The sequence below is a fragment of the Melozone crissalis genome, unplaced genomic scaffold (genome assembly GCF_028551555.1).
Source record: "Melozone crissalis strain CALT ecotype California unplaced genomic scaffold, PUWL_Pcris_2 ptg000016l_1, whole genome shotgun sequence".
Classification (NCBI taxonomy): domain Eukaryota; kingdom Metazoa; phylum Chordata; class Aves; order Passeriformes; family Passerellidae; genus Melozone; species Melozone crissalis.
In genome coordinates this window covers 33,222,340-33,235,011 of record NW_026535794.1, presented here as the reverse complement: position 1 = coordinate 33,235,011, position 12,672 = coordinate 33,222,340, and the positions used below count along the sequence as shown (strand labels likewise).

Here is a 12,672-nt window from a genome sequence, read left to right as displayed (position 1 = left end):
TCATGAAGATGGTGTTGACTGACTTCCTTGCTGCCAGTTTCTCAGTGGTGAGTGTTGATAAATTTACTACTGAGACTTAAAAATTCAGAGTCAGATGTAAATATTAAAATTCTCTTTTTCAGGAATAGTGTCTTGATATTGAGTATTAAAATTCAGAAAGCTTAAGTAAAATAGATGCAAGTTTCATTACTGGTTCTCATTATGTTAGTACGCTCCTCCAGACATAAAACTTTGGCATAAAATTCCCAAGTGGAATTCTCTGGCTCCAGACACTGAAGTCTCAGGTGACAAAAGTCAAGATTTGCTAGTATACAGTATACTTATTTTATATTCTTGAGCTGCTCCAAACAGGTTTCAGTGCAGTTTATTAACTGTCATTTCCCAGTGAATGCCAGTAACACATCCCTAATCAAGCCTTCAAGCTTTTTGCACTAAGCAACTACATATTTATAATCTTAGTAACTTAAGCATTCCTAGTAATGAATTGGCTAAAATTCTCTATAAAATAATTTCATGGCAAGCTCAATTCTCAGCAAGCTTAACACACACAAACACAGTTATGAAGTGTTTAATTCTCCATAAATCTTTTGCTTGCAATAAATCCTTCCTTTGCTAACAGGAGATGTTTGCTTTTCAACTTGTATGCTTTTATCTATGGCTAACTGATTTTTTACAGTATGAAGTTTCATTAACAGTCTAGCATTTCTAGAAAGCATGAGGAAAAACTAAACTTCTTTTTCCTGGGGCATGATCTGCATAGCAATACACTATACTGATTTAACACATTTCAATTTTGTCAGATTGAGTGTTGAAGATTTATTTCTCCTGGACTCCCACAAGTTACGACTGGAGAGATTGAAAGGCAATACAGAAGTCAGCATGAGCTAAACATCAAATTCCTCCAGAGTTTTGGAATGTCTACTTCTGAAACTAATTAAGTTGGCAGCAATAAATTCTCAGCCTTTCCTCACACTTTTTATTGTCTTTCTTTCTGTTATTACTGTCATTGAGAAGTAACAAAATTCAGCAGCTGCTTTGGTATATTAGAATATTTCTGCTGCTTTTAAAGAAGTCATGTATCTTGTTCTCAGGTAGTCTGGCTCTCTTCTGCTTGTTACCTTGCAAAGGGTGAGCAATGTAGGGGTCGAAAGGGAAATTAATAATGCTATACTCTCTGCCAGTTTTGAGGATCTCGGTTGAGACAAGGGTCTTAAAAGTTCGCAAAATGGTCTTAAAAGTTCTCTTGTCCCATTTTCAGAGGCACTGATAATGTTTAATTCTGTGCATAGTGTCTTGTAAAAAATAAACATAGCATAAGCATTGGATTACATTTCTACTGCAGGACTGAATGTAGAAATACCACCTTAAAGCAGGATGAATTGTTAATGTTTGAAACAGTGCCAAACACTGTGACTATGAGCATGCATGACACACAGCTCACAGACACTGACCACTGTAGAATAAAACATACAGCCTCTCCAGACAGCTATTCTCACTCCCTTCAAATCCACAAGATTAATTTCTCTCTCTGAATCTCTGAGCACTCAGGAAGGGGTCCACGTCTTCCACAGCTGCTGTCAGGGAAGGTTTACCATAATTATAGTCAAACTAAGACCTTTTTTCTAGAAATTGTCCACCTTAAATTTATTTGTGGGAAAGTCCAGGCCTATGATGCAAGAACAAAGAAAAATAAACACAACTAATAGTAAAATGAATGTTACATATACAATTTAAAACATTACTTTTCCTTTAGTATTTCAACTTCATATCTTTATATTAGCTTGAAATTGGATTGCAGTATAAATATTTTTTTCATGTATCTACTGTTAAATGGAAGTAGATCATAATTTAAAGAGTTTATTAGTAAGGCACCTACTGATGCTTTTCAGTTTTTTATTTTACTTATTTTAATCTTTTTACCAACCTGCCACCAATTCGGATCTTCCCGGTTTACAATCTGAAGAATTTCTCCTTTAGAGAATTTCAAACCTGCTTCTTTGCATGGGATGAGGTTGTCATTATATGGATTATAATCAAAATGACACTTGACAAAAACCTGAAACGTGTAAAAGTAACAAAGCTTAAGCATTATAAAATACATTCTGACTAATCTATCTGTCAAACTGAAGTAATGTCTTTACCTACAGCATAAAAACCTTGACATGATCCAAGCTGCATTTGGCATGTAAAATATAATCTAGGGGGAAAAAGTTATTCACTAACTGGGATGGAATAATCAATGGTGCAAGCCTTGGCTGAAGTAGCTTCATGATAAAAATTAAAAAATCTGTTCCATGGTATTACAAAATGGTCATTTCTGCACTTCAGCGTATACAACTCAGTTAGAATTTTGACTTTCAATTACATAAAAATACAAACAAATTTTTGGAATGTGAGCACTGTATTTAAGGCTGGTAGAATCTTAAGAATTACTTTTAAAACATTGAGTTCATGGCAAAAGTAACAGGAGATTCAGCTGCTTAAGACTCAAATTTGATGCATGGGAAGAAACAGTAGGTTGCATGACTGAACTGAAAACATCTTTGACTCTCTTTGTACCAGGCTGGGGAGCAAAGGAAGCCCTGCACCTGCCTCAATAGAGCACATTCCCTCAGCCTCTACTCAGTGGAAGTCACAGGCATTAAGACCCACTACTTGAAGGAGCATCTTATAGGCTGTTTCAAAGGACTGATTCAGCTCAGGAAGTCATTTCTGCCATGGAGAAACTGACAGCCTACAGCAAGAAAAGGATAAAGAACAGCCACCATCCAAGTTCCCACTGAAGTCAGAGAGTTCAAAAGCCTGTCTGTTGAATTAAATACATTTCTGAATTCTGTTAAACTGATTATTTTGACACTAACCACATTATAAACACACACACCTTACTGCATGAAGTATGATTGTGGTCAGGTCATCAGAGATCACTTAAGGTCAAAGAAACGTGCTTTATATGTAGCATACAAATGCCTAACAATTTTAGACACTAATTCAAGTTTTTTAGGCAGGCATATTAGGTGAATAAACTCATTTCAAAAATGTAATTAAAGGTAAATACAGGTTTCTACATTTTATTCTTCCTCCTAACATTATATTCACAAAATAATCAAAATATGTCTAATCCAGAATCTTAGAGAATCTTACACAATAAAGTACTAAGCAGAAGGTTTTTTTCACAGAATCATCAGAAATGTGCTACTGACCTGTTGAGGAATGACAGTGTCTCTGTAGCTGGGGAGAATTTTCAAAGTGACACTTCCACTGATGTTTTTCAGCAGTTCTTGCAATTCTTTTGGGTTGTTTCCAACCTCGTGGCCATTCACCTCTTTAATAATGTCCCCCACATGCAGAAGACCTTGCCGATCTATCATTCCTCCATGAAGAATTCGGGCTATCACCAGATCGTTGTTCTCCACTCTGAACGTGACCCCCTGAAGGAGGTACAGGACATCCAGTTTACCACTGTTTGAATTTCAGTTTCATTTCACCATTACCTCAAGCACAAATACACAGCTGTGGGATATTCCACTCACTCCAAGGAAAACAGTCACAGCTACTACAGTGTTAGAGCTCCTGATACAGAGAAGTATCAGGTGACACAGAAGTGCTTTCACACAAGATTTTCATAAGACTGAAAAATTACTGTTGTTCTTGATTGCATGCAATCCTGTCATCTTACATCAAGATGTTGTGTTAGTCAGTTATGCCAGCAGTCATTCAGGCCAGTGACTGCCTAATAACTATCCCATTACTTCTTGGAGAGAATGGGATGGAGTACATGAAAGTATCTTATTTCAACTTCTCAATACTGAGCTTATCACCCATTAAATTACACAATATAATGAAAATAATTAAAACATAATGCAAGAAATCAGGTATGAGCAAACATTTCCACTAGCACTTTAAAGACACACTCACCCTCAATTACTTACCAGTGGCTCTCCTGCTCTTTTGTGAATTCCAAGGATGCGAATAGCATCTACTGGAACAGCCTGGTTGTTCACGGAAGAATTATTGACTTCTGGGCTAGAAGGAGGGGAATCATAACATTTTGAAGCCACAATATCATGTGCTTCCAAGAGTGACTGCAAAGAAACAGAAAAAAAATCTTTTTTATAGTCATGAAATAACTGTTTGTGAAAGGATTTAGTGCTGAATAACCACTGAATCTGTCCTTTTGGGATCAGGTCATAATACCATTACTTCACATGAAATAAAGCAAAAATGGACACAGTAAGTGCTCACATGAACTGATAAGCCTATTGCCTTGGCAAATATCCTATCTTGTACAGAAAAATGCTGCTTCTTAAGGAAATATAGGAGAAATGTAACTAAACTGGGAGGAATGTGTGATGTTACAAGGGAAGAAGACAGAAAAAGGAGTACCTAAAATAGTCTTCCACCTAATGAGACAGTATCTGAGCAAATGGTTACAGTAAATGAACAGCCCACTGCAAAAAAAATGAAGACAACTCATCATTAGATACTTGTGTTTAATGCAATAAAATTTTCCTCCACAGTAATTTGGATAATGACAAGTATGCAAGGATTTCTAGCTATCTGCAGAATGAGTGCTTGCTTCCTGCTTGCATAAAGCCAAGACAGAATTCTAGTAACAAATGAATCCAAGCTTACAGAGTTTACTTTCTGGAAGACAGGAGCTCAGACCTTAGAGTTAACAGTGTTTTCTCCAGTGCACATACATAAATACAAGGTAGAAGGAGGAGATCCAAATGAATATAATCATGTTTGGAAGACAACATAATTTAGGCATGATTTTTTCATAAAACATATCTTAGGATAAAGAAAAATGTATACGACAATACATACAGGTAAACCAAGATCAAACTTGTGCACTAAGACAGAGGAGAGACTTTCAGACTTTCTGTCTTTCTGTCACCTTCTAGTGTAAGGTGTCCCTGCCCATGGTGGGGGATCTGGAACAAGATGATCTTTAAGGTCCCTTCCAACCCAAACCATTCTGTGATTCTATGAGAGGAACAGGGACACCCAATATCCATCATACACAGTAGTCCAAGGTAAAGCATCCTACAGCACAGGGAGTCACACTGACAGAGACACAGAGAGCAGCAGCAAGCAGAAGAGATGCCTACTGGGCCTCCAGCTACACAGCTTTGTTTCCAACAGTGACCGGTCAGATATGGAATAAAGGCAGGTCTCTGACTGTGTCACAGAAGTAGCTAAAAAAAAAGACACCATGGGACTATCAGTGATACTGACATGCACATGCCAGAGGAAGACAGCAAACTACCAGAAAGTAGAGCAGGCGAGCAGGTAAGAGTCATGATTTGCTATGCAGTCTGCTCCACCCTTCTGTAAGCCACCTCTAAGCTAAAGGCTGTGCAACCACATTAGGTTAGTGCTAAGCTCAGCATGCAAGCCCTCAAAATGTCACAAACCTGAACAGTCATTTTAATCTGCCCATTACACGATGAACCTGCTGATATTTCAACTTGAGGTTAGAAGGAAGTATTAATTCACCGATTTTGCCCCTTCCATTAAGACTGTAAAGACAGCTGCTTATTGTGGCTGCTCTGATACTGTGGACACAAACCAAATCAAATTAAATAGGAAAAACAATCATTTATTTAAATCAAGCAGCTGTCAGATGGTAGCAATTTCTAATTCTTCACTATCCAAGACACATCCAATCCAGAAACCAGGAGAACAGATCTCTCTGCCAATGTTTGCAAGCAACATATATTTGGATCTTTCTGCATTTCCAAAATGAAACTAATTTGCCTCAGCAACACATTTTTACAGATTAGTACTCATAAAACCAGATACAGTGGTATGAAACTTACAGTTTTCTTCTGGTCACATGCTAGAACAAATTGTCCCTGAAGTTCCTGACCACAACTCACTTTTATACTTCTCATAAAGCCTCACACACCTGCCTGGACAGGTCTCTGCCCTTTAATGGTAATGCAATTTATAGATTATAATCTGATCCAAAAAGCCTACTAAGATAACAGTCTGTGTCATCCTTTTCAAATTAAAATGCTCCATAAAATTCTTCAGTTCTTAAATCTGATCCCATTTCACATTCTGATCCTTTTTAACCACTCAGTTTTATGGATAAGCATGAATTCATACAACTGCTACTTAACCATCTCTCAGTCAAAGGATCTTTTTCCTATTTCCTTTTTCCTTTTACACAATGCCTGAGTCACAGAGGGACTATCAGGGACTGCCCTCAGCTCTAAAGTGTTTTCTTTAAAAAAGTAGTTCATTGGTTTCCTGAAGGCACAGTTAACTTATTACTGTCCCATACCCAACTCTCAGTTCTGAAACTCAAGAATCTGTACCAGTTTTATGAGCTTGTTTCCAGGCAGCCAGGTCATGACCTACAGTCCTGAAGAACACTTAAGTACAGGCACCTGGCAACAGGTCCCTGTGTCTGTAACACTGCCGGACTACTGGCCAACATTTTATGTCCTAAGTTACTTTCTTATTTTAGGAAGATGGCTGAGAGAACTGAGAAATACAGTTACATTAACTTCTCTTGTTTCTTTCTTGTGATACCCAAAAAAGTGATATCCTGTGCTCCTGCAACTCCAGAGCTCTACAGAAATCTGACCTTTCCATACTGGTGCTGGAACACTTACAAAACCACTGCCAAAGTCTGCAAAACAACAGGGATTGATTAACAACCATAAAACAGTTCAAAGTTTCCTCCATACAAAATTTCCTCCTGTAAACAAATCAGCTGATTATCCAAGACTGGATAGATGCCAATATTGTCAAAAAAAGGCACTTAGGAGAACTGCTACAAATCACAAGAAGTAATACACAGTCCTGTGGATACACAGTCCTGTGATAGACAGTATGGTCTCTTTATGCAAGACACTGTCAAAAAACAATCCATAAACTTAGAAGATACTGATCTCTTTACAGTAGTTTACTGTGGCTGCATATATTTGACAGGTAAAAATATTTTAAAATGTAACTGAAAATTCAGTGAACAGAGAACCATTAAACATGCAAGGCTCTCTGCAGTACTGAAGCCAAGTTCAAACTCAACATTTGTTTTTCATTTAAAAAATTCTCAACACAATCAAAACATGTTATGAAGCACTGCCCTAAATAACAGAATGACCATTTCTCCAATTCTGATCCAAAAGAACAGTTATATTACAAACTGGGGGCTGTGGTGGGAGGGAATACACAAGAGTAGAATGACTCTATAGTCTTGAATTCAGGCCTCCTTTCCTAACATTTTAGGCCTAGAAGTATCTAAAATATTTCCTTTCCTCTTTTATGCACTAAATGTGTGCTAGTCTTCCCTGATAACCTTGTTTAAATATTAGAACTTAATAAATAGACTAGAGACTCCTAATGTTCATGTGAAAAGAACACATTTTAAAGGCTCTCCCAGAAAAGTGAGGGAATCATGACCTTAGAAAAATCAGAAGAGATGGTAAGAACACAAGAATATGTAGGGAAAATAACTCTATATATTAATATCTGTCTAGGATACAATTTAAGGTCACTTTTTCTAAATGAAACATTTAAAAGGTATGATCAGCCCTTACAAACTGGCTGCTTTACAGATTAAGTATTTTATTGCCAGCAGAATCTATTTAGGATGAATGGTTTAGCTAATTCTTGAAGGGTGAAAGTAACAGAACAAGCTCTTCCAAGAGGAAGTAGAAGTGATTCTTCTGCATGTTTAACCACTCCAACAGTGTGAAAATTTTTAAATGCTGTTTCTTTCCTCAAGGCAACCTCTCTTACCACTCCTGTCTTCTGCTCTCCAGCTACTGTCTGGTAAGATTTGCTACAGCCTTTTTCATGTGCAGCATGTGCCAGCTGGCTCTCCGACACATACTGACCTACTGGCCAGCCATCAATACTGTGAAACTCATTAGAACTTTCACACTTTGACCTCTGAAAAGTTCAGTTAAAACTAAAAAGGGTAAAGAGCGGAAGGGATGAAAAAACAAGGAAACAAGAGGAGAAAAGAAAGGGAATAATAATATAGCCAGGCATGCACCTGTACTCCAGAGTTACTCCTTCCCAAATGCTCTTCTACAAAAATGTGTAGAAAAAATGAAGTCCTGTAATTTGGTATTTCTAGCACTAAATGATACATCCAAATAATCTACTGCACTGATGCCTTGTATAGCCACATTTTATACTTGTATGCCAAGGCAGGTTACAACTGTAAGGTGAGGCTGTGATAAAGTGGAAGCATTCATTTGCAAAATACAGTCTCTAACCAATTACACAGTACTGTCCATGGAACTTTTAGAGAGTCAGGTTGGGTTGTTAGCACTTTTACTGAACTGGAGAAAGGATGTAAAAGACTTTTTCTATAAATGCAATTGACATTGTATTTTTCCTCTTTCCCTTCTTGCAGAATTTGGAATTTGCCTACTTGCACCAAATGAGGCAGAAATGATAGCACTTATTTATTGAGTATCTAGGTAATTTTCTGTTTCCTTTTTGCAGGAGACACACAGCTTTCCCAAGCCTTAAAAAAAGATACTATATCTACATTTTGGTCTGCAATTTGTCCTAGAAGTACTTCTAGAATGGTCTTAACTATGATATCAGTTCAATAAAAATAGTACTTTGACCTCAGCTGATTTTGTTGCTTGCACATGGGTAATGGAAGTACAAAATTAAGGGCTGAAAATTCTCCCTAATTTTCGGCTTCAGAAATGAATCACAGCAGATATACTTTGAAGAAGTAAGTAGCTAGGTGCTTTTGCCCATACACAGCAGCCAAAACTACTCATTGTTTCTGCAAATGAGACTGAATGCCTCACAACAGGCACACAGAAAATAAATTTTAAAAATACAAATTAAAACTTCTTCCGACTTTTTTTTTAAATGAATTCCAATTTTGACAGAGTGATGAATAGGCCAGTTCTCCAGGGCAGCATTTAACTATCTTAACCACCTATTTTCTCTTCCTTTCACACTTTTTTGTCCTTTTTGTACAATCCAGATTTTGCAGCAAACAAAGTTGCACTGCATTTTTCTTACATGCCCATGACTCACCCAACACTATAGGGAAAAAAGCAGCATGTAAGCAATAACCATGACATGAATATTTAAACTATGTTCCAAGGAAGAGTCAACAAACTGCAAAACTAAGTGTGACGCTGATACTAAACAAATCAGAAGTCTCCATAAAACCCAGAATGACTGGACAAAATGGATCATGGGAAAGCATCAACATGCTTAATAAAGGAAGTTATGCTTCTCAAATCTAGTCAGATTCCTTGGAAGAGTCACCAACAAGCATGGCAACAAGGCAGTTAGAGTTGTTAATGTAGAACAACTTCCATAGCCCTTTGGCAGAAGTCTTTCAGAAAAACAAAACTATAACAGAAAAGATAGTAAGGCTTTCAAAAAGAAGAAAATATTAGTGAAAGACAGAAAAATTGGTGCCAGGAATATGGAATTTTTAGTTTTCAGAATTCATGGCATCAGGTGATTTCAACAGGCATCTGGGCTCAGTTCTACACCTGCCAATATACTGACATGTCAGATAAATGGCCTAGGAAATGGGGATGAGAAATGAAATGACAGTTTGCTGATGCTGATGAACTACTCAAGGACTGAAACAACTGCCTGTAACCTGCAGAGGCACCTCATGAGCAATAGACTGAGAACAAGGCAAATTAACTTCAACACAGACTACAAGGGAAAACACAATCCTAGCTTTATGTATTAACTGAAAGACTCAGAAATGGTATCTCAAAGATGTAAACAATACAAAACCAAACTGAGCCTAACAAGCAATCCACCTCTACTCTCCCTGAGCCTAGAGATATCTCTTCCTTACTGACAGGGTGGTCAAACACTGGAACAGGCTCCTTCCTAAAGAGGTGGCTGATGCCCCATGTCTGTCAGTGTTTAACAAGCATTTGGACAACACCCTTAATAACAGCCTTTAATTTTCAGCCAGTTCTGAATTGGTAAGTCAGCTGGAGTGGATGATCACTGTAGGTTCCTTCTAACTGAACTTTTCTGCTCTATTCATCAGCTGTTAAACAGGCAAACCAAGTACTAGGAACTTTTAGGCCATGAGTAGGAAATGCAATGTAAATTATGACACTACTTCAGAAATCCATGCTGCATACAGCTTTGCTTCCCTTTGTTTTATTTATTTGACACAGAGAGACACAATGAGGTCTTTCAAACCACAGGTAACATGGAAAAGCTGATTAAGAAAAACTGTTCACTTTCTTCCTACACAAGAGGATGGAATATTAAGTGAAATTGACAGGAGACAGTCTCAAAACCAAAAGAGCACAGTCTCCACTCTGATGGCGGATGCTGTGAATGACAGATTTTCATATGGGTTGAAAAAAACAACTGAATAAGCTCATGGAAGAGAACCACAGGTGGATGACACTACTCACTCAAAGTCTTAGCAACAAATCACTAAATCTTCACAACACATTTTGGAAGGTATCATTGTTGGCTTGTTCTAGCCTTACAGCCTTCACTAGACACCTACTGCAGAGACAGGGAAGGAAAACAGAAGAGATGTTTGCTAATGGACCTTTAACATACAATTAGGAAGCACTAAAACTGAACAAAACTGTAAAGTTAAGATAGCATATATGCAGTTTCATGTCTGCTCCTTCTATATCAAGCAACAGAAAAGGTACAAGAAAGAGCATAAATACTGACACTCCAGTTCACCAGCTATTTTGGAACTTTCACACTACATGTTTAAGTTGCTCAAGCCTGAACTAATGAAGTATCTGACACCAAGATCACATTCTGCCTCTCTGTAGATCTGACCACAGAACAGGAATAAATGCTGGGTTTGCCTTAGTGTTGGCTATTCACCCAGTAATTCTTATTCGATTCTTAGTCACCCAAAAATTCTTATTTGATCTGTCTCCTACAGGCCATCTCCAGTTTCCACCCCAAAGATCCTTTTCCCAAGCTTGTCTCTGGCCTTTGCCATCTCTCTCCAGAGATCACTGCTACTGAGCCTTTCAAAGTGCAGCACTTCAATTGTTATGCCCTTTTCATCTTTTGATTCATCATCCTCTTTGACTTTCAGCTTTATTTTCTCTGTCTAACACAGTGGATCATTGTCAGGTCTGTCAGTGCACAGCTGGCCCTCAGTTCTAGTCCTTGTGCATTTTAACTATCAATTCCTCCAAACTCATCCAGTCCTTTTCAAGTACCAATTTTTTTCTATGGGACCAAAGACTGATTTGCAGGTTTATGCACCAGTAAGTCTCCAATCATAGCTTTTCATCACTCTGCTATGATGCCTGTCTGAACAAGTAAGAGCACAAGGGAGGCCAACACAGGAGAGGCAGAGGAATTGCCAGTACTCAGAAAAGCTACTGCCCCAAAAGCTGAGTTCTTGAAGGGATTCCTTTCCCAATAGGACACAATACAACCAAAAGCATTTTCAGTGTTTATCCATGTTAAACGGTAATATATCTCACTGCTATGTTTGTAAAACATGCAATGAAAAACCTGGGGGAAAAGTATGTTTAAACTCATCTATCCCAAAAATGCCTATGACTTCACAGCTGCCTGCCAAAAGAAATCCACTTATACTATGGCAAAAAGTTGTTTATGTTTTTCTACAGAACACCTTTAGTTTAGTAGCAGTCTACTGAAGTAGCAAAGTCCACTGAACCCTACCTAGAAAGGCCAGAATCTACAAAGGATTTTCAAACCTTGATCTTTGAGGCTCAGTACAGAAGCTAGTCATAGAAACAGCAAAATGGAAAAACATCTGCTTTTGACAAGCACATGTCAACACTTCACTTAAGCAGAGCAACAGTGAGAGGGCTGCAGAGTGTCAGCTTCAGCTGCAGTGCAGATCAGCTCACAGAAGATTCACGTCCATTCACTCTGCAAACCGTACATCTTACACACGAGTATGAGTGCAAACAGCTGAACTGAAATGCACAATGCTCATGATCAGGAACTGAGATCACCTGAAAATGTTATGGATGAAGCAAGCCTTCAGGGAATTTTTATAGAAACTCCAGTCATACAGGAAGTAAAAGCTTGTCCAAGCTTTATAACAGAAACTCCAGCAGAATTTAATACAGTGAGTAAAGGTGGTTTTGAAATGATATCAAAGAATAAAATCATGTTTATTTTTAACATGGCTTCTGATTTACCTTTTATTTGGAGTAAAATCCTTTACATTACAATCCATTACATTTTGTTATAGTTCAGGTTTTGTTTCATTGTCATTCCTAAATCTGTATGTGGACACTGATACAGTAAGTTGGCAACATACAGTAAAAAGGTGGCACCTGAAAATGAGGCTCCTTGAGTATTCCAACCAATTCTGCAACATTTTCATCCTTATTTACTAAGGGACTGATGTCTTCAAGAATTTCATTCACCAGCTCCAGGTTGTTGTCACTGACAGCCTCAAGTTTAGAATCTTCCAGTCGCTCGTGAGCCTGTAAGATTAAATACACAAGACTATAAAGTAAATAAGTTTTGAGTGGTTCAAATCTATAAACTTTTCAAGTAATTTCTCAGTGCAACATTCAGCAGAAAAGCCAGAAAAATTACATATAGGATAACCTGATTGAACTGCTGAAGGATTTTGCATACTCAACTACAGGATCAAATAAACTTTATAAGCAGCACATACCAGAGAGGCTTTGAAGTGCATATCTCCTCTATGCTATACACACC

General features: G+C 37.8%; 1 protein-coding gene across 2 annotated transcripts in view; it reads right to left on the bottom strand.

Annotated features, from left to right (window-relative positions):
• PALS2 (protein associated with LIN7 2, MAGUK p55 family member) overlaps positions 1-12,672 on the bottom strand; it is a 57,207-nt gene that overhangs the window by 12,941 nt on the left and 31,594 nt on the right. For both annotated transcript variants that reach the window (XM_054273343.1, XM_054273342.1), the window contains exons 3-6: positions 12,279-12,431; positions 3,930-4,082; positions 3,201-3,428; positions 1,925-2,056 (exon numbers count right to left, since the gene is read on the bottom strand). In XM_054273343.1, the coding sequence (XP_054129318.1) occupies positions 1,925-2,056; positions 3,201-3,428; positions 3,930-4,082; positions 12,279-12,431 (666 nt within the window). The remainder of the gene's footprint in view (positions 1-1,924; positions 2,057-3,200; positions 3,429-3,929; positions 4,083-12,278; positions 12,432-12,672) is intronic.